This window comes from Micropterus salmoides, unplaced genomic scaffold (genome assembly GCF_014851395.1).
Source record: "Micropterus salmoides isolate LMB-PRFRI ecotype aquatic unplaced genomic scaffold, ASM1485139v1 Ms_hic_scaffold_9, whole genome shotgun sequence".
NCBI lineage: Eukaryota > Metazoa > Chordata > Actinopteri > Centrarchiformes > Centrarchidae > Micropterus > Micropterus salmoides.
This window is the reverse complement of record NW_024044681.1, coordinates 1,598,214-1,624,032: the sequence shown is the minus strand read 5'-3', so window position 1 is coordinate 1,624,032 and position 25,819 is coordinate 1,598,214. Positions and strand designations below refer to the sequence as shown.

Below are 25,819 nucleotides of genomic sequence, written 5' to 3'. Positions count from 1 at the left end.
TTGATGTGATCATGTCAAGTTTTCTGTGATGTTGATTTCCAGGAACTAAAACTGTTCACCTGCTCCACCTCAGCCCCACTGATTTAGACAGCAGTGTGTGTCTTTTTCTTCCTTTTCCTAAAACCAACAATCAGCTCCTTGTTTTTGCTGACGTTGAGCAGTAGGTTGTTCTCTATGTGTACAACTCTGCAGGGATAGCTGATGTTGCACCACAAAGAATTTAGTCCACTAATGTTATGTTTATTAGTAGAGGTTATATACAGTGATATATTTGATTACCAGTAATTTCGCCATGCTACGGTGCTGTAATATTTTAGCCCACTAAGTCACTCGCTTCTGCTTCCGGCCCATGAGACCTTATTTATGTGAGGTAGTCAACGGCGAGAGGCAACTTATTTTTTGATCATGTTTGAACTGAGCCCTGAATTACACACATGATGTTTGTCAATATTGTTTTGTGTGAAAACCGTTCAATGAACCACATCTCTTGTCTCGCACAATATACGTCTGCAACATGTTAGCGCTGTAATGCTAGCTGACGTTCATTGCTTGGTTGCTGCTAGCTAGATAACTTAGCTATGTTCCACGCAGAAATATATCTCACCTGAAGTGTTTAATCCAACTACTCTCGGCCCTTTTATCAGATCATCCACACATGGCAGTTCTTTAACGTTTGCTTCAGTCATTGAGAGAAAAAGTTATGACGTCACATACGCGACTTTTTGGTTTGTGGTCTTTGTAATTACGTATTTTCGCAGTCTTACACCTCAGTGGTTTTACATCAAACTGCAACTTTCTTGACATTTAAATGTATATTTTAAATTGACCATCATCATGTGTGTAATTCAGAGAACAGTTTAAACGGGATCAAAGAATTAGTTGTCTCTTGTCGATGACTAGGAGAGAGCTGGCTGATTTGAGCCTGTGGGGAAGTTGAGCCACCCCTTGTTTCTTGGCAGCCATAGACAAACACATTTTTGAAGAGTCATCCCTTTTACTCACCATGTGGTGGCGACAGGCCCATGGAATAAGTTATAAGCACATTTAAGTAAAAAAAAAAAAGGGATTTTTATATGTTCAGTGAGTCCTGATTCTTGTGTCTGAACAATTACAGACAGGTTTGAGAAAATCTTACGCATGTGTTAGAGTTTTAGGAAGTTACAGTATGAGGCCATACTGTTAGCATGACGTTACCCTTAAACAGCTGGATGACACGAATTTGTTAAAATGGCAGGATGGGTAATTTGACCTAAAGACCTAGAGGAAGTTGAGCAAGATATTTCACAGTAATTTTAAATTGCATTCTTATGAATCACGAAATGATGTGACATTATGCATTTTAGACCAGAAACCATCATGTCATGCTTCTATAAATGGAAGACAGACAGGCTTCAACTCCTGTTGTGGGTTTGGACAGAGTTATTGGAGAGGTACACAAATAAGAAGTCAATTCATCGGGTGGCACGGGACATGACGGTAAACAGGATGACTTTAAAGTGATATACTGATATGAAACAACCAGGAGACACAGCTGCAGTGTTTCACTATCTAAGTGCAATTAACTGTTGGGACCTGCCGTTTGAGTTTGCACAACAAAATGACATTGTTGTCCCCAAACCCCATGTGGCTCAACTTACACCTCATATGGGGCAAGTTGAGCCAAGAATCCACTTTTTCTTTGGAAAGCCATATTTTGAAAACAGTTTATTTTAGATCCAAATTGATTATTCCCAGAGATGCACCACATCCTAAAATACATGTTTTAGTTGGAGACATTACTGTCATGTCCTCACTTTAAAGACACCTCAAGTAAAAACTGGCTCATCTCACCCCGCTCTCCCCTACTGTACATATTATTTCCGAAGTAAGGTCCCATGGTGGGAGTAGTATCCTGCTGTCCTGATGGTTAGGGTAAGGGTAACTGGGGCTGTCAAGAGTACACAGCTAGCTAATTAGCCAGCCAGCTAGCTGGCGGTATCAAAATAAACAAGGGTCCAACAACTGCAGTTCCGGTCCTAGGAATCCTAATCCTAGGACCCTTACTCTAACCATCACAGGGTGTGTGCCTAAAGTTATTGATAATATTCATGTCGACCGGTTAAATCTATAGCCGCGCACCTATCAGACAGGGTTAACCTCCTTCGTGTTGCTGTGCATTACCACCACAACTCCACTAGATGGCGCTGTTGCTAAAGGACTGCGGTATATAATATTGCATGGTGCTCCACCGGAAGGGGAAGGACTGGTTTCTTCCCATTAGCTGTTGGATTGCAGTTAGTTTAGCTACGTTAATATGAAAAAAAACGAGCAGTAAATAAGCAGTGATCAAAAAAAGTAGAAGCAACTGGAAATAATTAAATACTGAAAAACAAAATATAAAACCATTATTGAGTTTAGAGCAATGAAACTTGAGCTGTTAATTCTGCTGTTTTTTAAATTAATTTTTTCTACTTGTGATTTCAGGCCAGACGACGTGTTGTGGCGCCGTTCCCACGACACCAGCGTCCTGCTGCACTGTGTCCTCTGGCCAATGGTGTCTCTCCTACTGGGCACGCTCATCGTGCTCCTCACAGTGTGTGCGCGCTCCCTGGCCGTCCGAGCTGAGGCTCTCCAGAAGAGGAAATGTTCCTACGAAGTGTGCCAAGACCTGTCCGCCGGGCCCTCTAATCGGCGCGGCAACAAGGCCGAAGACACCCTCGCGACAAACTCTGACCCCGAGCTGTCGCCAACAAGGACCCTGCCACTTTTCGCAGTGCCGGTGCGACGCCGCGATCGAGAACATTAAGACGAAACAGAAATCTGTTTCCACCTGACGAAATTCAATCCCTTAGGAAGAAGCTGGTGGGCGAAGACGACCTAACTGGTTGAGGACGCCACCGCGCTGCTGCCTGGTGTGGTTTGATCTGAAATATGAAAAGAGGACGAGGGCAAATCCACCCTGTTGCCTATAGATTTCAGCAGAAACATCAGGACTGTTTCCTCTGATTCTAACAAACTGGATCAGTAGGGGACTCCTGGACCCTGCTGAGTCGAGTCTTCAGATTATAATCAGCATTTCTTCTAGTGCTAGAGTCGTGACGAAGGGTTATTATAATCACACCTGTGCTGTGATAGATGGTTCAAGGAATTATGTGTCAGGAAAAGTCAGTCGAACTCCAGGACTGACACTGAACTGCTCCTTACTGCAGTCTGAACTGTAGCTCTTCTATTACGATAGTTTTCCCTTTGAGTCCCAGTAGCCATGAATGCTAGCTGCTGCTCCTCTAGCTTCTGTGACTCAGTGCAATCTTTCATCAAGGGTTTCTTTAGTAGATCTTTCTGATTGATGTAAACCCAAGTTTCTTTTTACTTATTACAAGGTAAATGAGTGTCTTCTAGAGCACTTTACAATTCTTGTGTGCGATTAACAAAGTCAAACGATTAATTTGTTTCCATCAAAAAACAAATAGATATCATGATTTGTTTTCCCTCCTGTGCTCATAATGTTTCTCCCATATCGTGATATCCACCAGCTCTCTCTTCAGACATCTTTGCATCTTTTGTAGCTGTAATCTCTGCTGTCGTCCTACTGTTGTTACAGTCATATTTCTAAGATTATTTTTGGACAAATGTCCGGCAGAAGTCCTCGGCTGGGGACGCTGTGGCCATCGTGTATGCATCCCAACTATCCCAACCCATTACAGCCTAGACTTTACTACTGGCCGCTTTCTGTGGAGTTGGTGACATTTAACCAGCAAAGGTCTAGAAGTTGTAAATCCATACTGGAAACGATGTTTGTCAGAGGCTGCTAACAACGGAATCTTTTGGTTTTTTAAATGACAGTCTTTACATATGCAGTTAACGACACGACAAACTGTAGAGTAAAGTTTACTTGCAGGGCTCAAATACATAATGAGTTGCTTACCGTCAAACTTCAATTAAAAGCCTAGTCCCTTTTACTGGCCTGGTGTAGCCACTTGTTTTGACAAAAAAAAACACAGGTCTTAATTAGAAGCCTGGTCTAGTTTTTATAGAAGTTCTTTAGATGTGTAAAACCTCTGTCTACACGAACATGGGTATTTTCAAAACCGTGACGTTTTCTATGCGTTTTGGCCGTTCGTAAACACGGAAGGTCACTGAAACCGAACATTTCTGAAAACTCCTGCCAGGGTGAAAATTTTAAGAAACTCCGGTTGCAGTGTTGTCGTGTAGACAGTAAAACCAGAGTTTTTGCCTTTTGACGTCAGAGTGTTATCTGAAGCCCACCAGTTGCCCTCTTGAGCTACTTCTAAGCTGCTTAGATTGCACATTCAAATATTAATGTTAAAACTTTCGTCTGTATGGACAATGCCACAGTTCAGTTCGTTAGATTCTCCATAATTCAGTCATTCAGTTAATTTTAAAGAGACATATCAGATTTAACCGGTATGTTCAACAAGAGAGACAGCAAGAGATTTTTATACAAGTAATTGTCATACTGGTTGAACATAAACTATTTGATTATGGCATAGCAGGAGTTTTGTGTGAAAGGAATTAAAGGTGTCTGTCTCAGATATAGGCAGGGTGAGTAAATTAATAAAAGCCTGGGCTATTAATTGAAGTTTTACGGTAAATAAATAAGCAATTTATTTATTTTATGCTCCCGTTTTATCTTTTACTGGCTCTTTATTTTTTCTTCTTTTCATTATCATGTAACCGGTGGTGGTAAAGTACTCAGATTCAAGTCCAGATTTTTACTTTAGTAGAAGTAAAGAAGTATTACTGATGAAAATATAATAATAAGTAATGGATGAATCAAAAATAGTTCAGCGCTTTATTTGCAGCATCCATCAGTAAAAGTAACATACAATAAACAGAATTAAAACATAAAGCAAATTAACTGATATATTTGTACATATAAAAAGGAATATTCAAATGTAAATTAAATTAAAATGTTTAGCAGTACTCTCAAAGTGTTAAGTGATTAATGTGTTAGCTTGTTAAAAGTACTATAATTTTGTAATTGAGTCAAACCACTGGTTTATACTGCAGCTACAGTAATGTGTATTATGAGTTTATTGCATGTTTTAATATAAAACATGAATCTGTAGATTAACAACCAGCTGACACAAACATGTAGCGGAGTAAACAATTTACTATTTTACTTTAAATTTAGAAAATATCCCAAAATGGAAACACTCAGAATTTCAGGAGAATGCAGTACTTGAGTAAATGTACTTCTATTTCTGTATTTCAACAACAAGGAAAATGAAAAATGGAAAAATTGCTGCATGAAAATGAGGAAAAGTAAAATGGTGAAAAAATAAAAAAGAGCCAGTAAAACAGTAAAAGGGAGATTCAATTTTTAAATCGACTTGATTAGAGGTTATTTTAAATTATTTAACTTTATCATTTATTTATGTATTCAAATACACTGTTGACTCATCAGAGGGCCCATTAGTGGCTCCTGTTGCTTCTGGGACTCCAAACCGCTTCCTGGTTAATGATGTGAGAGCTCTTTGAACCACGGCAGCAGGAACAAACCACAGACCCTGATGCTGGAGGTCAGACTGGGAACAAATGTTACGGGACCTTTCCCGTCAAACCAAAACAAAGACGAGACACAGCTTCGTACTCTGGTACAGAGAAATCAGAGTTTCTTTCAATGCGGTGGCAAATCATCGACTGCAGGCAGTGGTGGAAAGTGACTTTTATTCAAGTACCAAAAAAATGTTTTCATTTGTTTAAGTGCTGGAAAATAATAGTGGCCACACAAAATATTAACCCAATTTGGACATTTTCACTGAGGTGTCCTCTCTTTAGTTGCCAGCGGTTTAGACATTAATGGCTGTGTGATGTGTTATTTTGAGGGGACAGCAGATTTACACTGTTATACAAGCTGCACACTCACTACTTTACACTGGAGCAAAGAGTCATTTCTTCAGTGTTGTCACACAAAAGATATAATCAAATATTTACAAAACGGTGAGGGGTGTACTCACTCTGTGAGATACTGTAACTTGAGTATTTCCATTTACTGCTACTTAATACTTATACTCCACTACATTTATCTGACAGCTTGAGTTGGTTACAAATTAAGAGTTTTACATACAAAACACATAAATAGTTTCTAAAATATGATGTTTTGTTATGAATTAAATCTGAGTGATTGTAATAACTGTAATGTTTGTTAAAAATGTTGAGGTTTGGACACAACGAGCGTTGTGAGGGAGTCACTTTGGGCTCTGGGTAACTGTGACTGCAGAATCTTTACAAACCAAACAATCGATTTTATGGAGGAAATAATCAGCAGATTGATCCAGAATGAAAAGGATCATCAGCTGCAGTCTGAAACTGTTCAGACTGAGCTGCAGCTCAACAAATACAGCAGCAACGTCCTGCTTCACATTAATGAGGAGGAAGAAGAATCTGATGAGAGGAGAGATAACAGGACATTTTACTGTTTTAATATTTTAGGACATTTCCCTGATTATATTCGCATACTTTTACTTCAGGAACATTTTCAGTGCAGGACTTTTACTTGTAGTGGAGTATTTTTAACAGTGTGGTATTACTTGAGTAAAGTACTTCTTCCACCACTGCCTGCAGTCATATTGGTTCAGTTTAAGGCTAAATTTTGTTTGATAGTATGAGTGAAAATGGGACATAATTTGGATGTTGAGAGTAAAACAAAAGTCTTTCAACCAAAAATATTTTTCATCCTAAATGGTTTTATTATTCTAAAATTATATGACCAAAAGTATGTGGATGTACTTTTGCACCTACAGTTTACGTTATGCACAAAGAAATAACCCTTGAAACAGGACAAAGCTTTGGATCCCAACATTATCTAACCTGTAATGGAATATACAGGTGGATTACAGTGATGTTTGGGTTCTGTCAACTTTAACCTGGTTGTATTTTAAAATCTTTCACTGCTCCTGTAAACTGGCAGCATTAAGACAATCCTTCACCTTTAACCTGATGTGTGACGCCCTCATTTGGGTTTAACTTGAGGGAGCAAACCAGCTTCAACTAGAGCTGTGCACTGACACTGTTGCGTTTTCTCACGCTACACATTTCATTCATCCTTTCTGCACGGACAAAACGTATGAGTTTTATTTTTTGCTCACACTGAATGTGAACATGATTGCAATGAAATTATATTTAAATTAAAGTCTTTGCAAAACAATTAACTATTAAAAAAAAACTACAATGAAAAGCAAGTACAAAGTTAAAAGAAAAACATGGACCCACTGAAAGATGCCGACAGTTTGGTCAGTTTTATTTCTATCACAGTCTGACTGAAGATGTCTGAGCATCAGGATGTAAAATACTACTCTAATAATATTTAAAACAAGCTCACCACTGTTTATAACAGCCACTCAAACTGCAAGACATCCAAACAGTTGTCCAACAGCCAGATCTGTGATTTTTCTGGCTGTTAATCAGGCGTTGTGACCTCAAACTGAACGTCAAACAACAAACAATCTAACAGAAACTCAGCCGAATGGTAGAATCATTCAGGGGCCACCAATTCACATTTAAAAACGTGTTTAATCGCTACAGTGTCTGCCCGGTATAAGGCAACAGACAAGCCTCTCAACAACTACAGCATGGTCAAGTCTTTGAATGTAATTAAGAAGCTAATGAAAGGATGTTGTAGTTTTAAAGCTATAACCTGATCACTGAGTGTCAAACAGACATGTTGTTGCTCAGTAAACACTGAAGACGAGTGACAGATGATTGCTCCAGGATGAAAACAACACGTGGCCGAAGCCCAGAGGCCTTTCAAATGTTGCCTTCAGCAGTAATGAGGACAAAATCTAGACCATGTGAATAAAGTAGGATGCTTGTGACCCCATTGATGCTGATTCACTTCTTGCATCTCGGGCTCTGAGTGTTAATGCATCCCAGAAGCATTCAGGACGGATTGAAATCTGATTGTTGAAACGACCTCTGGAGGAGCTTTGAGACGAGAGCCGGACCCTGATTTACATGCAGCCCAGAACTCAAAAGACAGATAGTAATCAGATTTGTGATCTGGCCAGCAGAGACACGTGTGTGTTTATGTGTAAATGATGGGGAAAAAATCAGATTCTACTCAGTTTCAACCCAGTTTAGATAGTCAAGAAAACCTCAGAGCTGACAGGTAACTTCAGTAAAGACACAATAAAAGTTATTTCCCTATATTTCTTATTTCTCTATGCGAAGGTTTCACAGTTGAGCTAAATTCTGGACTTTGTTGTGATACAATCACCAATTCAGCTTTTAAGTCTTAGTTCTGTGTTTTATTTTTAAGCAAGCAATAAGGCCAGATAAGTGGAAAGATAAGTGTGTTGTTTTTATTTTTACTTCTGTCCAGCAGTGGGATCTGCAGCCTAAAAGTATAGAGGAACTATTTAGTTTGGGAATAGCTGTTTCCCTCAAAGTGTAGCACAGGTTCGACCTGCCTTTTTCAGATACTCTGCCATCAATGCAATGTATCCGTCTGTCTATGAATTTAACATGCAACTCATATTGTTATCCTCAGTTTAAAGATCTATGGTTAAACCAGCCATGTTTGGTTCAGCTGAAACTTTTCTTCAGCCTATAAGCCTATGCAGGTTACTGTGCAACTGAAATGCTTTCTTCACTTCACTCCTGTAATCTGATTGGGGTTAACTTCAGAATGGTGATCTATAGCTGTGTTTCATTTGGGTATGCAGGTGTTGTTTTAAAGGGCAAAGGGCAGGAAAACCCACTCTCTATCAGCTAAAAACAGCAGCAGCAGCAGCAGGTGGAGATGTTGTTGCGGTGCATTTTTATTTTATCTTTTCGCAGATTTTCTTGGCAAAGACACAAACAGTAACTTTTCCATCTGGATTTGTTTCAGCAATGTTAAATGTGTTTGTAAGTCTGAGTTGTTTACAATGCTGCCGGTACACGTAGTATTTTCTTTACTTGCTGCTCAAGCTGTTAATACAGGTGCTGTGTGCCAGATTAAAAGGGGGGGGTCTGGACAGCAGACCTGGAACAAGCCGGGGTTTATGTATATTTACTGAATCAGAGCTGTTTTCAAACCAAGTTGGTATAAAAATCCTTTTTGTCAAAACCTGTTGTCAGAGGTTTCTGAAAGATTGTCTTAAAGCCTGGAGTTTGGGTTTACTTTGCCACCTTCCTGTGAGTTATTGGAGCCAGATATGGAACAAGTGATAATAAAAATGCATTATGGCTAACAACAATGCACACCAGACTTTGGACAAGGCAAACTGATTATATAGCCAGTCAGTATGGCGGCATATAAGAATCATCATGCAGGATTTTAAACAGGGAGAGGTGAGTGTGAGGAGTTTGGCCAAGAATCAAGCGTCTTCTTTCTTGTTTCTACATACTCCCACTAGAAAGTTCTTGAAACAAGGGAAGCAGCACTGTGAAACAAAAGGTGTGATTATTGTAAGTAAAATAACTTTCAAAGGCTGAATTTGAGACTAAATTACTTTTCTTCCACGCAGCAGAGTTAACAATAGAAATCAAACATGATTCATCCTGTATCAGAAACGTTGTCTCCAGATTTCCACCGCCGCCGCCATTTCAACAGTCTAAAAATTACCTACATGTTGCTTAGCAACAGCCACAAGGCTGAGTGATGTCGCTGCCGATGAAAAGTGAAACAGCCGAACTTCAGTCTGCGGCTGATTCTGTTCTCTGTGTGAACTGACTGTTGTTGTAAATACATCTTTTCCTCCTCAGGTTCAGCTGTGGGACAGTCTTTGATCACCATGTTATGTGGTAAACTTGAATGTTGCTGTACGCTGCTGTAGCATTTTTTGTTCGCGCAGCTCCTCGTGGAAGATTTTGATTTGTGTCGATATATGTGTATCTGTGTTGTTGATTTGTGTTGGTGTTTGAGTTTGAACTGAGCAGGAGTACAAACCAGATCTTTAGCAAAGTTTGACTGAAAACAAACTATGAATGTAAAACATTATTTATTTCCCCTTAGGCAGAATGTGCAGAAACAGTGTTTTCAAGTTTCATTATTCTTTTCTAATAGATTTTTCTGCTAAACTCAAAAAGACTCACAAACAACAAAAGAAGAATCATCTTGTTTTACACACAGAGCTGTAGCTGCATAAACCTAAAATGAAAAGATATTTCGTGACCCCCTAAAGGAAACAAAAACATTTTTGAAGTTTCCAGATGTGACAAACTATCTGGTGCACATGACAAACTTTCTGCTGCACACAACAAACTATCTGGTGCACACGAGAAACAATCTTATGCACACGACAAACTATCTGTGCACACGACAAACTATCTGTGCACATGAGAAACTATCTTTGCAAATGACAAACTGTCTTTGTACGCGACAAACTATCTTTGCACATGTGCACAAACTGTCTTTGTGCACGACAACCTATCTGTGCACATGTGCACAAACTGTCTTTGTGCACGACAAACTATCTGTGCACATGTGCACAAACTATCTTTGTGCACGACAAACTATCTGTGCACATGTGCACAAACTGTCTTTGTGCACGACAACCTATCTGTGCACATGTGCACAAACTGTCTTTGTGCACGACAAACTATCTGTGCACATGTGCACAAACTGTCTTTGTGCACGACAAACTATCTGTGCACATGTGCACAAACTGTCTTTGTGCACGACAAACTATCTGTGCACATGTGCACAAACTGTCTTTGTGCACGACAACTATCTGTGCACATGTGCACAAACTGTCTTTGTGCACGACAAACTATCTGTGCACATGTGCACAAACTGTCTTTGTGCACGACAAACTATCTGTGCACATGTGCACAAACTGTCTTTGTGCACGACAACCTATCTGTGCACATGTGCACAAACTGTCTTTGTGCACGACAAACTATCTGTGCACATGTGCACAAACTATCTATGTGCACGACAAACTATCTGTGCACATGTGCACAAACTGTTTTTGTGCACGACAACCTATCTGTGCACATGTGCACAAACTGTCTTTGTGCACGACAAACTATCTGTGCACATGTGCACAAACTGTCTTTGTGCACATTAAAACTATTTCACTACCACACAAGTAACTTATGAACAAAGACGATTTTGCACATATACCCTTTAGAGTTCACTGAATGTGGCTGAGCTACATTCTGTGCTGTCATTTCTACACTGGTAATGGAACACCACACACTCCTGCACACAACATACTTTCTTTTAAGCCTGAGAAAATACCTGGTGCCCATGGACAACTATGTGGTGTGCACCAGAAGCTTGTAGAAACCATGTTTTTGCTCATGTCCCCTCAGGGGCTCCGTACTGCTACTCTCATTAAGATGAAAAGCAAATGTCTGACCTTGTTTAAACTAATGTTCTCCACACAGCATACTTATCAACAAACACCTGTTTCCAAAGAAAGTGTGGTGAATTCTGGCCTTCAGTTGGATTTTACAGCATGATGTGACATTTAGAGGAATTGGGAAAACACATGACAGACCGTGAGTAAAAATGAGTTGTGTGACGCCATGAATGTAGAGAGACAGGAGCAGGAACTACTGATGTAGCTTCATGAATCAGATTTCTGTCTGCACTCAACTCTTTCTTTTTTTTCTGTTTACTGATTATTATTATTTACAGTATTAACAAGGTTCCTGCTGTGTAAATTGTGTAAAATCTATCGTTTTTGTCCTGTATCTGGATTTCCCATGAATCATCCGTACTCTCCAAAGAAAATGTAGCTTCACCGTAGCATTTTTGTGTATTTTTATGAGACTTAACGAGCTGTTGTTGTCTTTCTGTCTGAGATTTTCTATCTAAAGCCATATGCTAAGCTGTGAACTGCAGTAGCAACTTAACGCTGTATTTCACTTTTTCACCACAAAAACAGAAAATTATTACAGACATGGTTTTGGTATTTAATGAGATTTTAATTGATTTACTGATTTATTTCCCCCCCTGAGTTAAATTCACACTGTAAAAATCAGTAACAGATGGTTGACATGAAGGAAAATGTATCTGTTAGTTACTTTAAGTCTTTAATTTACTGTATTTCTATCATCACTGTTACTGTTATTATAAGTGAGCAGGAAGCTCCTTTTCTTTCTTTTATATCACACCTTTGTACTCTGCACTGTGTTGTCTGCAGGTATTTTGTCGTCTTTCATTTCCAAACCTCAGCTGTGTACCATGTGACCCAGGTAGCCGCTTCGCCGTGTTTTAACGATAACGATAACTATAGTGCCTGATATAGAGATCTTTAATAAAAACAAATTTTGTCTTCATACTGAGTCCCACTGCAGCCTTTTCTCCTCGTCCAACATCCAGCCTCACTTGTTGATGTTCACGTATTTGTAATTATTTATTTATTTATTTTTAGTGTAAAATGTGTTTAATCTACAGAGAGGAAAATTGATTCCAGAAAAATGTCTAAAATATAAAATGTATACAACATATATATATATATACATATATATGTAAATAACCTTAAGGTGTAGTGTTCTGGAAAAGGTAGTGGAGCTACTATCTTTGTATTTTCTCTCAAATATAGTTTATTATTATTATGTTATGCCTTTATTAGATATAGTAGAAAGATGCAGGAAGTGACGGCAGATCAGTGACATAAGAGTCGAAGACCTCCGACCATGTAATTTCAACGTCCTCATTTCATTTCCAGCCAGAGATGTTTGTTGGATTTTGTTTCCACCCTTATCCTCCTCATTTCCTGTCATTTGTTATTATCCAAAATGCCCACAAAATAGAAAGAAGTAAAGAGGCAATGAGCAGCATCACCAGATTTGTCTGACACAAAGTTAGTTGTGTTTTTATTTCAAATGTTTGTGTTTTATTAGTGTATTATATTAGTATTAGTTTATTGGTTGTTACATTATAATACAGTTAGGTGAAGGCACACCCATGAATATCATGATAACATGATTACATTCAACATGAAAAGTCTTCAGATGTAAGCTTTTAAGGGTTTTATGACAAAGTTGACCGAATAACACTTTGAAAAGGGGAAAGTTTTAGCCTTGTTGTAATAAACTTAAATGGCATTTGGTTTTATCTGTCATATCAGTCACTGCATGTCAAGCTTCAATTATACTAATTTGCAGTGGTGGAAAAAAGTATTCAGATCCTTTACAGAGGCTAAGTAAAAGTACTAATACCACACTGTGAAAATACTCCACTACATGTATAAGGCAATGTTTCTCTTACATATCTGGATTAATATTCCTGCTGCATTAATGTGGATGTTGCATTTTACTGCTGTAGATGTTTAAGGTTGAGCTCATTTTAACTCCTTTATATCCTGTTGGGTAGTTTAATCTGCTGCAATGCATCATGGTCTATAAGATCACCATGTGTTTGTAGCGTGGCTGTCCTGTGAGGACCTTGTGTCTCTAAACAGTCAGAAAAAAAGCCTGTTTTCAGCTTTGTGACGATGCATTTTCCAGCTGATCCAAGGAGGTTTAAAGAGTTTATTCAGCTGAAGGAGGAGGAAGAACAGGCAGTTGAGGTGGTTCAGGTATCTGGTAAGGATGCACACTAAGCGCCTCCCTAGGAAGGTGTTCCAGGCACGTCCAGCTGGGAGGAGGCCTCGGGGAAGACCCAGGACTAGGTGGAGAGATTCTATTTTCACAATGGCCTGGAGACGCTGCCAGATCCCTCAATCAGAGCTGGTTAATGTGGCTCGGGAAAGGGAGGCTTGGGGTCCCCTGCTGGAGCTGCTGGAGCTGCTGGATAAGCAGTTGAAGATGGATGTATGGAGGAGGGGAATTTTCTCAGCCCATAAAGGAACGCTTCAACCTGGAGATGTGTGGTTTTCACTGGGCAGGAAGGAGATGTATATGTAAAATTATAATCTGAAAAGTATCTAGTAAGAAAAGCTGTTAAAACAAATGTAGTGATATAAAAAGTACTCGCCTCTGAGATATGGTGGGGTAGAAGTAGGCGTTAAGCAGCATACAATAGAAAGACTCAAGTAAAATACAAGTAAGCCCACCACCACTGCTAAATGGAGAAGACGTGGGGCAGTAACAACATTTTGTTGGAGTACAAAAACACGTCTAATTATAAAAAGCTGTGCTTTTTACCTGCCCAATAACATAAAAACAGAACAGTCTAGAAACACTAAACAAAATGATGTGAGAAAAGGATGAAAAGGGAAGAACAGGACGGTTTTACTGCATTTGTTTGAGATGAAAGTCCTTCCTTTCATCTGTCCTCCCTCTTTTTTGTCATTATCTATATTCTTTCATTCACAAATCCCATGAAAAGAGAGGAATGGCCTCTTACTAGACAAGAGGACACACACGATGGTATTGCCTGAGTCAGACCACTTGTCCACAGTATTTCTTTGTGTTTTCAGGGAGACAAATAAGCTCAATTCTTTTTTTATCCAGGTATTTGTAATAAAACTAATAATTTACTTGCCAAATAACAGTATTTAAATGGCCTCATTTTGTATTATTGTGGCATAATCTCATCGCCACTTGTCACTGAGCTTCATCTAAATTGTGAAACAGCGCCCCCTGGATTAAAACACGTTGTAAGTATCGGTGATTGTGTGCGGTCAAACGGGGTATTGCAGTCCTACAGCAAGCTCTAGCAGAGGAAGCCAGGAGGAAAACCAGGTGAAGTCGGCACCTGTTTGATTAGATAATGGTCTCAGTCAGTCAGTCAGTCCGGCGGGCGGGTTCACTGTCGATTCACCGTGAAAGATCCATTTCACAACAAACCATTACTTTCATAAATTTCTCACGCTAATGAAAGAACCGCGAAAGTTTTAGCTAGTTTTTTCGGTAATGTGTCGAACGCGGCCGGACTCAAAATGGCGGCTGCAACGACAAGTGCAAATGAACAACTTCCGTCTTCTCTTCAAACACGGTGAGTAAAATAAACTCCTTCTTTCTGTCTGTCTACTTATTTAACTCCTACTTTGCTTGCTTGAGGCTTTTCTGGTATTTAAGTCAAATGTTCCACTGTGACTGTTTGTAGTGGTGGAAATTAACCAACGTTAATTTACTGTAACGTTACTTAAGTAATATTTTGAGGTAACGTTACTTGTGCTTTAACTTGAGTATTTACGTTACTCTCATAACTTACATGTTAGTTTATGTAAATTTTAGACCACTGTTTATTTTGTGTTATCTAAGTTACACAGGCACAGTCAGACTGTTTTTAATATTCAGCTGAAATTTAGTAATGTTAGTCTTTGTAATTGTATTTTTAGTTAAAGCTCTGGTTGGTTGGTAGATTATTATTTCTGTTTTTGGTTTAACACTAACAAGCATTGTGTCACTTTGGGCTCTGGGTAACTATGAGGGCATTTCTCACTATTTCCAGAATCTTTACAAACCAATCAGTCAGTCGATTTAATCAGAACTGCCAACTTTTCAGTTTAGTTTAGAGTTTGTTTGTTTGAGATTGTTGGAGGTCGGTTCATTTTCAGCCTTCTGTGTCACATCTCACAGCAGGGGTCGGGGTCATCACTCTTTAATCCTCAGGACTTTTGTTTTAAAAGTTCAGCAGCATGTGTAGATGAAAAGCCAAGTCAATAATCATGGTCAGATCAGTGTGATCAGGATACTTGCCAACCTCCAGACATGATAGCCTTAAGTTTGACCTTGCCCCCCCAGAATCTGTGTGTCAAACCAGAGACTGTATTTCTTTAAATTCTGCAGAATGTATGGAATATTATAGTTTATAATGAGCAAGAGCGTAGGTTTTCCTTTTGCAATGTAGGAGCCACTTATTTAACAGGGGGGTCTGGGGGAGGAAATTTTTATCATTAAATACTTAATTTTCTGCATTCTAGTGAATTTTTCTGTATCAATTTATGTCAACGGAAACAGTAAACTCAGGCAGCAGGTGACCATTTAAAATATAATTCAGTAGGCTTTCAAGCATTCTGTATTTCTTTTTCTTTCGTGATTTAGTCCTCCCTCCTCTTTGTGTCTTTATTTGGGAAAGTTCCTCTTTAAATGTGGCAACTTTTCAGCACAAGGATGAATTAATTAATTTTAATTCAGTTAGAAACTACTGGACTGAATCTTTAAAAATGTTTGCATCTATCCCACACATCTGTATAATCCAACATCTCCAGAAAGATTTTTAGGAGAATGTCATTATTTAATCACAATTCATAATATTTTTCAGAATCTCCCTGCCCTATAGTCAACTAACAACTAAACAAAACTAACTTCACCACAAATCCTCACATGTTAATTTCAGCAGCTCTGTGCAGCTCACATTCACAGCAGAGCAAGGCTTTGCTTTAGATTATACATTTTTATATTGCAAAACTAGCTACAAGCTACGTAACGCAATAACAAACTGTCACTGTAACTGTCACTCGGCTAGAGCGGGTTCGCATTATTCCTGTCTCTGCGTCCGCCTGTGTTGCATCAGCTGGGTGGAGTGTAATCACACCGGGTCAAAGCTATCAATTATAGGCTAACATTACATTAGTTGCCAATTAGTCCAATGTGTGAGAAAATTGGATGTATGGCGTGAGGGCGTGTGAAAAGTGTCAATTGAGTCTCATGCTCAGTGCCTGAGAGTTGGCAGCTCTGATTTAATGGAGAAAATAATCAGTAACTTGATCCATATGAATATAATAAATAGCTGCAGTCTGATTAAAAACAGTTCAAAATGAGCTCTAGCTCAACAACTAATGGCAGTAAAATCCAGCTTTTAGATTAATCCACGGGGAATAAATCACATTTTACTGCTTTGAGAACCTTTTTAAATACTGTAAGACGGGGTCCAAAATTAACTTTTTGCTCTTAAGGTCAGTGACTGGTGAACAGGGGAAAAAACCTTTTTACAAAACACCCCAATTTGTTTCTATATAAATTTTTCAGTGGAAGTAAATCAAGCATTGAAAGTTTATGGAAGAACACATTTCACCTCAAAACAGCCTGGTAATACACCCTCAGAAACGTTATTTATACAATACTGCAAATAAGAAAATCATAATCGGATTATTTTTACACATACATGGACTTTGTTTTGTTTGGCGACTCGGTGCACAACAAAAATAAACATAAAAAAAAAACCCTCTCACCCCTGGTGGTGGTGTGTGTCATCCTGAAGCTCGGGTCCTCCAAGCCTGGGAGTTTGAGGGTTCTGAGCAGTATCTTAGCTGTTCTTCTGCACTCTTCTGGACAGAGACCTCTGATTTTTTACTTGGAATCTGCTGAAGCCACTCTCCCAGTTTGGGGGTCACAGCCCCCAGTGCTCTGATTACCACTGGCACCACTGTTGCTCTTACTTTCCACATCTTTTCTAGCTCCTCTTTCAGCCCTTGGTATTTCTCAAGCTTCTCGTGTTCCTTCTTCTTGATGTTGCTGTCTCCTGGGATTGCCACATCTATCACTGCAGCCTTCTTCTGCTGTTTGTCGATATACACGATGTCTGGTTGGATAGCCATTACCAGTTTGTCAGTCTGGATCTTGAAGTCCCACAGGATCTTAGTTCGGTGTGTGTCGTGTATTCAGAGCCAGTGAGCTTTTTTTTAAAAACTGCGTTAATGTGCGATAATAGAAGAATGTGCGAAGATAATTGTCGGTGTTAATTAATACGTTAACGCGCCCTAAAAGGCAACTAATGAAGGAAGACAGAGCAGCTGGTCATCAGTTGATCCTACAGTGAGATAATTAACGTAACTTCATTTAATTGTTAATATTATCAATATCAATTTAATTTATATAGCACACTTAAAACAACCAAGTTTGACCAAGGTGCTTCACAGGTTAAAATACAACAACAAGACACTACTAAGACAGTAAAAGTACAGCAATAAAACATAATATACAGTATACGATATATAGTGATATTAAAATGGCAAGGAATAATAACAGACTTAACTCGAAGGAAATGCCAAAGATCTGGACTGGCATGTTGTTCCACAGGTTAGGGGCAGCTACACTAAAGGCTCGATCGCCTCTGGTTTTAAGTCTGCTTCTCGGTGCATCCAGGAGGAGGAGATTGGCGGATCTCAGCACTCTAGCTGGAGTATGAACATGAAGAAGCTTTATTAAGTACAATGGAGCCAATCCATTAAGGCATTTAAGAGTTAAAAGTAAGATTTTAAAATCAATCCTGTAATGAACAGGAAGCCAGTGAAGGGAGCGCAACACAGGTGTGATGTGGTCCCTCTTCTTCTTTCCTGTCAGGAGGCGGGCAGCAGCATTTTGGACTAACTGCAGGCGCTGAATAGATGACTTGTCTAAGCCCACATATAAGGAGTTTCAATAGTCAAGGCGGGAAGTTATGAAGGCATTAATCACCCTCTCCAAATCTTTAGGAGGGAGATGGGCCTTTTATCTTGGCTGTAGTTCTCAACTGGAAAAAGCAGGATCTAACAGAGGCGGATATCTGTCTATCAAATTTAAACGCACTATCCAACACAACACCAAGACTCCTCACAGTTGAGCAGTTCAGGGTGTCCAAACACTATGATCTCTGTCTTGTCTTCGTTTAGGTTGAGGAAGTTTAGGTTCATCCACGTTTTGATGTCCTTCATACAGTCATGCAGTGTTAATATTATATCTGAAAATGTTTTGGTGACCTAAACATTGTTTTTAACTCTGGCAGTTTGCTGCTTACCTTTTTACCATTTGAGGTTTTTCACTGGACTTGAACTAAAAATAGAAAAATGGTTGACCTGTAGTGTAAATACACACACACACAGTACTGTGCCACAGTTTTAGGCAGGCGTGAGAAAAATGTTGTAAAGTAAGAATGCTTTCAAAAATGTTGATTGTTAATGTTAATTGTTGAAAGAATATCTAACAATTAACAAAAATTCTAATACTTTAAGTAGATTTTCCAGATTTATACTTACAAAAGTTTTTTCAAAATTTTCTATACAGGACCGTTCCTCGTAATAGTACTTTAATGGACATGTATGAGGACTTTGACTCCAGTTTTACATTACTCTCGGTGTACATACAAAAACAGACACAAACCACAGTGTACAAAAAACAGTAAACATACACACAGTCATAAACAAAAACAACAATATTTGTAGACAGTAATGTTGTAAAATGGTGCAAAGGATGCTGGAATAAATAAATATTTTTAGTTTTGTCTGAGTTCTTCCTCCTCACTGCCTACTCTCTGTCTGTCAGAGTAAACAAACACTTCATAATTATATTATATAGTTATGTGTGTGACCCTAGTGTCTGGACACTCAGCCTGGACTAATATTGTCAAAGCTTTTTAAAACGTTAAAACACTGATCACAGCGATGAGAGAAAACCCTACTGTGATTGGTGCATTGCAGCTTGTGGAATGTGGGAGTTTTTGAACCAGAGACGGATACACAATACACCAGCACCACCCACGCCACACTTTCTGTAAACAAGATTACTGAACAATATTTAGAACAATAACTTTAGGCAAACAGAACAAGGGGAATGTGTTGCTCTCAGAAGGAGGCAGATAGAAGGAGCACATATTGGCACATTGGCTAAATCGACATCTGTCCACTGCGGAGACTTTATCTACAACCTGGAGCAGGAACTGGTATAAATAAAGTGTGTTAGTATTATATTATAACAATTAGGGATGTCACGATACCAGAAATGTATTAAATTCAAATTATAATGCTAGTTTAATAGTATGCTACATACTCTCTCTGCAGAGCTCTGCACCCCTGGTGAGATCAGCTGCTTTAGTGCTTAGCTGGATTAAAAACCTGCAGACTCTCGGCCCTCTGTGGCCCTTTAACACCTCTGCTGTTCAGACAACACTTCCCTCTCAGCAGCCTCCTCAGGACCATAAATATTAACACTACTACCATCAGCAGAACGAGAACCGAACTGAGACCAATGCATCTCCTCCCTTCAGCGCTGACGTGGAATTAAAAAAACCCAACCTGAAATGACCTCAAACTGTCTTTTAAACATGTGCTGTGTTCAGCAGTGGGTCCCAACCTGGGGATCCAGACCCCTTAAAGGGTCTCTAGATATATCTGAGGGGTCACCAGATGATAAACAGGAGAGGAGAGAATTAAAACATGTTTCTTCTGCAAAATTTTGTCGATCAACATGCACAAGAAAAGATTTCCCCCTAAAGTAGGATTTCCAACGTGTGTGTATACGTATATTAGGGGTGTGCATCTTCACTGGTCTCACAATTCAATTCCTCGATGCGTGATGATGCATCACCTCAAGGGTGGGAATTTCTAGGCACCTCATTACGATTATGAGGCTACGATGCGACTGTAAAACAAATAAGATGAAGAGGTATTTTTCTCATTGTGTGACGACTTGGTACTTTTAAAGCAAAGTATTTAACAACAATCCAAACAAGTAGGTAGTGATGAAATGCAGATATTTAATGTTACTTCATATAAATGTAGCTAACATTGCATAGCATTATTACATTATTAGCAGCAGCATTATTATTGACCTGTGCTGCTGCTATTTTTAATTCTGGTGCTGTTGTTATTAGCATAGAGTCAGATGGGGGTTGAACTTCGCACTTTACAACGCTCCAGCCAAACCACGTTCTCTCCACCTTTAATATATCTGTTCCTTTTTTTTGTCTCGTGTCTATTGTAGTTACATGTTTGTTTCTTGTCTTGTAAGTTGATTATTGTAATCTTGTGTTGAGAACCATGGGCCTTGAGAAACAGCATTTGGTTCATTGTGTACTCGATGTGTGGATGAATGATGTTAGCTAACGTTAGCGCTAACTGGGTAGCTGTGACGGTAGAATCTTTAAAAACCAAACAATCACTTGATTTAATGGGGGAAATAATGAGCGGATTGATACAGAATCATTAGCTGCAGTCCGATAAAAAATTAGTTCAAAATGAGCATTTCTTTTAGTGACTTTTCCATCCCGCTGAACCCAGACTGGATGGACACAGCTTGATCCGATCAGTCGAGACACCTGAATCAGAACTATAATCAGACATCGACTTGTGTGTGTTTTGCTTTTTACAGAAATTGAATTTCTTCATGTTGACCTGAAGCTGAACTCGCTGTAATGACTCTCGGTTTTCAGCAGCAGACTCATTCCCGCCAGCCCATCTTTGCTGAGAATTATTACCCCAAGATACTGGATGAGTCCCGTCTGTTTGTTTGAGTTTTAATGAGGGTACAGAATATCTCACAGCTGACCTTTCAAAACCTCCACCATCACAGAGACAGCTGACATTTTTACACACACTCAGTTCACCAAACCTTAAGAAGACCGTTCAATATTTCTCAGTTGTCAGCGGAGGTAATTCTGGTAGGTTATTTCTTATTCACCATTTAAATTCTACCTTTTTTTTTAGTGTTTTGGTGTTTACTCACTACTTGAATCCACTCACCTTGCTCTTCCCCACACGCATACACCTACACCTCTGGTTAGGGCTGCACGATTATGGCCAAACTGATAATCACAATTATTTATCACGATTATTCATTGATTTTAGGAACAACATATTTTTATTGCGCTTTCAAATTTAAATAAAAAGGCAACTGTTTTCACATCCATGTTGTGCTGCATTTCTGCTACTGTACAAATCTTTGCATCAAAATAAGACTATGATTATGGGATTAGGGCCACATGTGAAATTTTAATCTCAGAATTCTGACTTTAATCTAGGGCCCATGTCCACCAAAGCGTTTTTTGCCAGCTGAAAACGCCCAGCAGGGAGCGCTAGCGGGCGTTTTTGAGGCGCAGCATCTTTTCCGACTGCTTTGGTTGCTATGATACATAAAATCCGAGGAGGTGATGTGCTGCAAGTAGGGTAGCCTACTTAATTTTACTGAATGTAAAAATGTCCCCACAAAGTACGTAGGCCAACTTGCTCTGGGCCTGAGAAGGCTGAAACATGAGCGCACAGACAGTCTGTACGCGGGTTCATGAGATTTTGTTGCCGAGAAAACACCTCAGCAAATTGGCACATCGTTTCGTTCAAGATCGGATGTGCTCGGTGCAGTATTTGTCCCGCCCCTTCTGCACTGTGATTGGATGGCTTGGTAAAAAGTGACAGTGACGAGCGCAGCGTTTTTCCCAAAGTTGAACATTTTTCAACTCGCCCAGCGCGGAAAAGACGCTCAGTGTCTCGTCACACTGCTGCAGTTTTTATCAGCGCTCCCATTGCAATGAACTGAAAAAAGACGCTTGCTTCAGGAAAAAACGCTTTGGTGGACACGGGCCCTTAATCTCACTTAAACTTAAATATGAGGGCCTTTCTCAATCTGTGTTCTTGTCTGTTCTTGTGAAACGTCATCTTTTGTGGCCCAAGTACTGTCCCAATACACAAGTTTGCATTTTGGCAAGAACAGTTAAAATTCCCGTAAGTGTTGTTGACACGCCCATTTTCCCGAGGATGCATCGGTTCGTAACTTTTGGAGAAGGGTCCAGCTGCAGCCCGCAGACAAACCATTGACTATGTATAAAAACCAGACAAACGTGACGGAAGTTGAACTTCCAAATATGGGTTGTCCCAGAAGCCACCGCGCACAAAACGTGATGATGTTTATCTCGACCGCTCGGCCCACGCATAGTTGTTAAATAAATAAATTAAAAAAGAGCCGTCAAGTGTCCACGTAGTAATCAGTTTACGTTATGTGTTAATATTTACTATACTTATAAATATACTATATTAATAATATATACTATAATTCCTGCAAATACTTATTTATAATAGCCTAATGATGATAATAATAAGGCAATGTTTCAATTCATACCACTGTTGTATATTTTATTTCTTCCAAAGTTTCACAAACCAAGAATATTCTGTAATGTTACATCACGAGCCATGTGTCTCGATTTAGGTTAAAACTTAACATTACTGAGAATTTATTGACAGAATAACAGCGGTACGAACATTATCAGCTGTTGCTGAAAACGTCTGCTGTGTTGGCTGCGGTGGTCTGTGTGACTGGGCCTGGGGGAGCTAACCGTAGCTAGCTAGCTATTCCTGACAGACTCCTGAAGTATATTCCTCTCACCCCAACCAGGGTATGTGCCTAATGTAATTGATTATATGCATGTCGACCGGTTAACCCTATTGTGTTGCTGTGCAGCCTCCGGTAACGTTACTGCAGCTATATAACACCCGTCGGCACCATGGTCGGCACTTGCGGAGCTTCTCAACTCCGAAAACGTTTGAACACATTTTCGATTCGCTGCCAATTTTCGTAAAACTGCGAAATATTCGAAATCTACACAGTTGATTTCTCGCCTAAAAACTTCTCAGAAGTGGATTTAAAGTTCTGTTGTTGGCTCCTAAAGAATAAAATGGTTTGCATTAGGATCCATCATGTATGTAAGTCGAGATGAACGTCATCACGTTTTGTGCGCGGTGTCTTCTGGGACAAACCATATTTGGAAGTTCAACTTCCGTCACGTTTTTCTGCGGGCTGCAGCTGGATATACTTGAACTTGAGTGAACCTGACGGCAGAGATATCCCAGCATTCATCTTGGCATTCAAGCGAAGGGCTGAAAGAAGCTGAGAGACAGAGGCCGACAACAGTATGTTTTGTACTATTTTCGTATGTTATTTCATCACTAAATCCACTTCTGAGAAGGTTTGAGGCGAAAAAATCAACTGTGTAGATGTCGAATATTGGCAGTTTTACTAAAAATGATGGCAAATCGAAAATGTCTGGTCTTGTGAATCTTCGGAACAAATTATAAGAAATGGTATGAAAGGGGACTGTCTTTGCTTTTTTATTATTATTATATTATTATTATTATTATTATTATTATTATTATTATTATTATATTAGACATTACTAGGGATGGTGATCGAGACCCGGTTCCAAAATTTCTTAAAACCCGAAAATCAATAGAGCGAGAGGCTGCGCCGTCGCGGTGGAGAGAGGAGGAGTAACTGATACGGACTGATGTTGTTCTTTCTGAATGTCACTCACTACTTGTGATGTCAGATAAAGTTACTGAGTTACTTTGCTGTTGTAAACATTAATGTTGCTGCTCTAGAAACAACATATGGCTGTATTTAAAATATTAAATTAAAAACAACCAGGCAGTTAATATGTAGCCTACACTTCAATATATGTTGATTTATCGCAAGTAATATGTCATGTCAATATATAACGTTATCGCACATTGAATATTTTCCTCATACCGTACAGGCCTACCTCATGCCCGTTGGGTCTGGTCTTACCAAATAACCATCATTAAATAATAGTAAAGTATCGATAGTGGTATCGATAAAGATTCGGATCGTTAAGCAGTCTCAATAAGGCTATCAATAAAAATTAACGATCATCCCTAGACATTATATTGTACAGTAGAATTGTGGTCACAGTATTTGCTTTTTATTTGCTTTTATCATATAATTCTGACTTTAATCTCAGAATTCTGACACTAATCTCAGAATTGAGTTTAGAGTCTGACTCGGACGGATTTCAGGAGCTGAGCACATTGTTGGCTTTTTTTTTATTTCACCCTGTGGCTTCTACTCTGCTACCAGCAAGGGCTCTCTGAGGCCTGATTTTGTTTCTGTAATCCGCACGGCTGCATATCCCACAGGGAGCATTGCAGAATCAGAGCGTTTTGCCCGCGTGATTTTGCTGATGTGTCAGAATTCTGAGTTTCGTGTCAGAATTAAACTCAGAACACTGACACTAAACTCAGAACGCTGACACTACTGACACTTTCTTAGAATGCTGACTTTAATCTGGGCAATCAGGCTTTATTTTTTAGGTTGTATCTTGCCCAGCCAATTTGCATTTAACGTTAACGTTAGCACATCAGTAACCTCAGGTAACGTTAACTTAACGTTAGTTTGCCAGTTAATCACTTAACTCACGTTAACTTCTTCCACAAAACTATTCTTTAAACGACACATGCTTTTATGCCTCTTGTTATATTTTACATATGTGTAGTTGGCTTTTGAAGTGAGTTGAAATCCAATACTTACATTTATAGGTAAAATCCGGGGGGCTCAACTCCACAGCAACAGCCGACGCCATTATTTACGCTGGGAAAATCAACCGGCGTGCAATGAATGTCGGGATACCTGGGGCTGCGAAGGATCCAGCTGTTGGATTCTCCAAACGGACAAAAAGAAGGCTGCATTTGTCGGCCGCATTTGAAGGAGCCTTCGAAATGGGACAGCCTCGTTGCATCGACTGTGACGTATTCGGTCTTCAAATACAGCCGTAGAAGGATGCAGTCCCTGAAATGAGACACAGCTTTAGAATGCTGACTTTAATCTCAGAACTCTGACACTACTGACACTAAACTCAGAATGCTGACGTTAATCTCAGAACTCTGACACTACTGACACTAAACTTAGAATGCTGACTTTAATCTCAGAACTCTGACACTACTGACACTAAACTCAGAATGCTGACGCTACTGACACTAAACTTAGAATGCTGACTTTAATCTTAGAATACTGACACTAAATTTAGAATACTGACACTAAACTTACAATGCTGACTTTAATCTCAGAACTCTGACACTACCGACACTAAATTTAGAATGCTGACTTTAATCTCAGAATGCTGACACTACTGACACTAAATTTAGAATGCTGACTTTAATCTCAGAATGCTGACACTACTGACACTAAACTTACAATGCTGACTTTAATCTCAGAACTCTGACACTAAATTTAGAATACTGACACTAAACTTACAATGCTGACTTTAATCTCAGAACTCTGACACTAAAATCAGAATGCTGACACAGAACTCTCTCAGTAGTGTCAGCATTCTGAGATGAAAGTCAGCATTCTAAATTTAGTTCAGTACTGTCAGAGATCTGAGTTTAATGTCAGCATTCTGAGTTTAGTGTCAGTAGTGTCAGAGATCTGAGATTAAAGTCAGCATTCTAAATTTAGTGTCAGTAGTGTCACCATTCTGAGATTAAAGTCAGCATTCTGAGTTTAGTGTCAG

At 39.3% G+C, this 25,819-nt stretch overlaps 1 protein-coding gene and 1 long non-coding RNA gene across 2 annotated transcripts in view; both read left to right on the top strand.

The window, feature by feature from the left end:
• Window positions 1-5,748, top strand: part of LOC119894863 (calcium-activated potassium channel subunit beta-4-like) — a 50,598-nt gene extending 44,850 nt beyond the window's left edge. The window contains exon 4 of the mRNA XM_038707556.1: window positions 2,464-5,748. Within this exon, the coding sequence (XP_038563484.1) occupies window positions 2,464-2,785 (322 nt within the window). The 3' untranslated portion in view covers window positions 2,786-5,748. The remainder of the gene's footprint in view (window positions 1-2,463) is intronic.
• An 8,619-nt stretch (window positions 5,749-14,367) lies between these two features.
• LOC119894852 overlaps window positions 14,368-25,819 on the top strand; it is a 39,383-nt gene continuing 27,931 nt past the window's right edge. The window contains exon 1 of the long non-coding RNA XR_005442986.1: window positions 14,368-14,821. This is a non-coding gene — a long non-coding RNA (uncharacterized LOC119894852). The remainder of the gene's footprint in view (window positions 14,822-25,819) is intronic.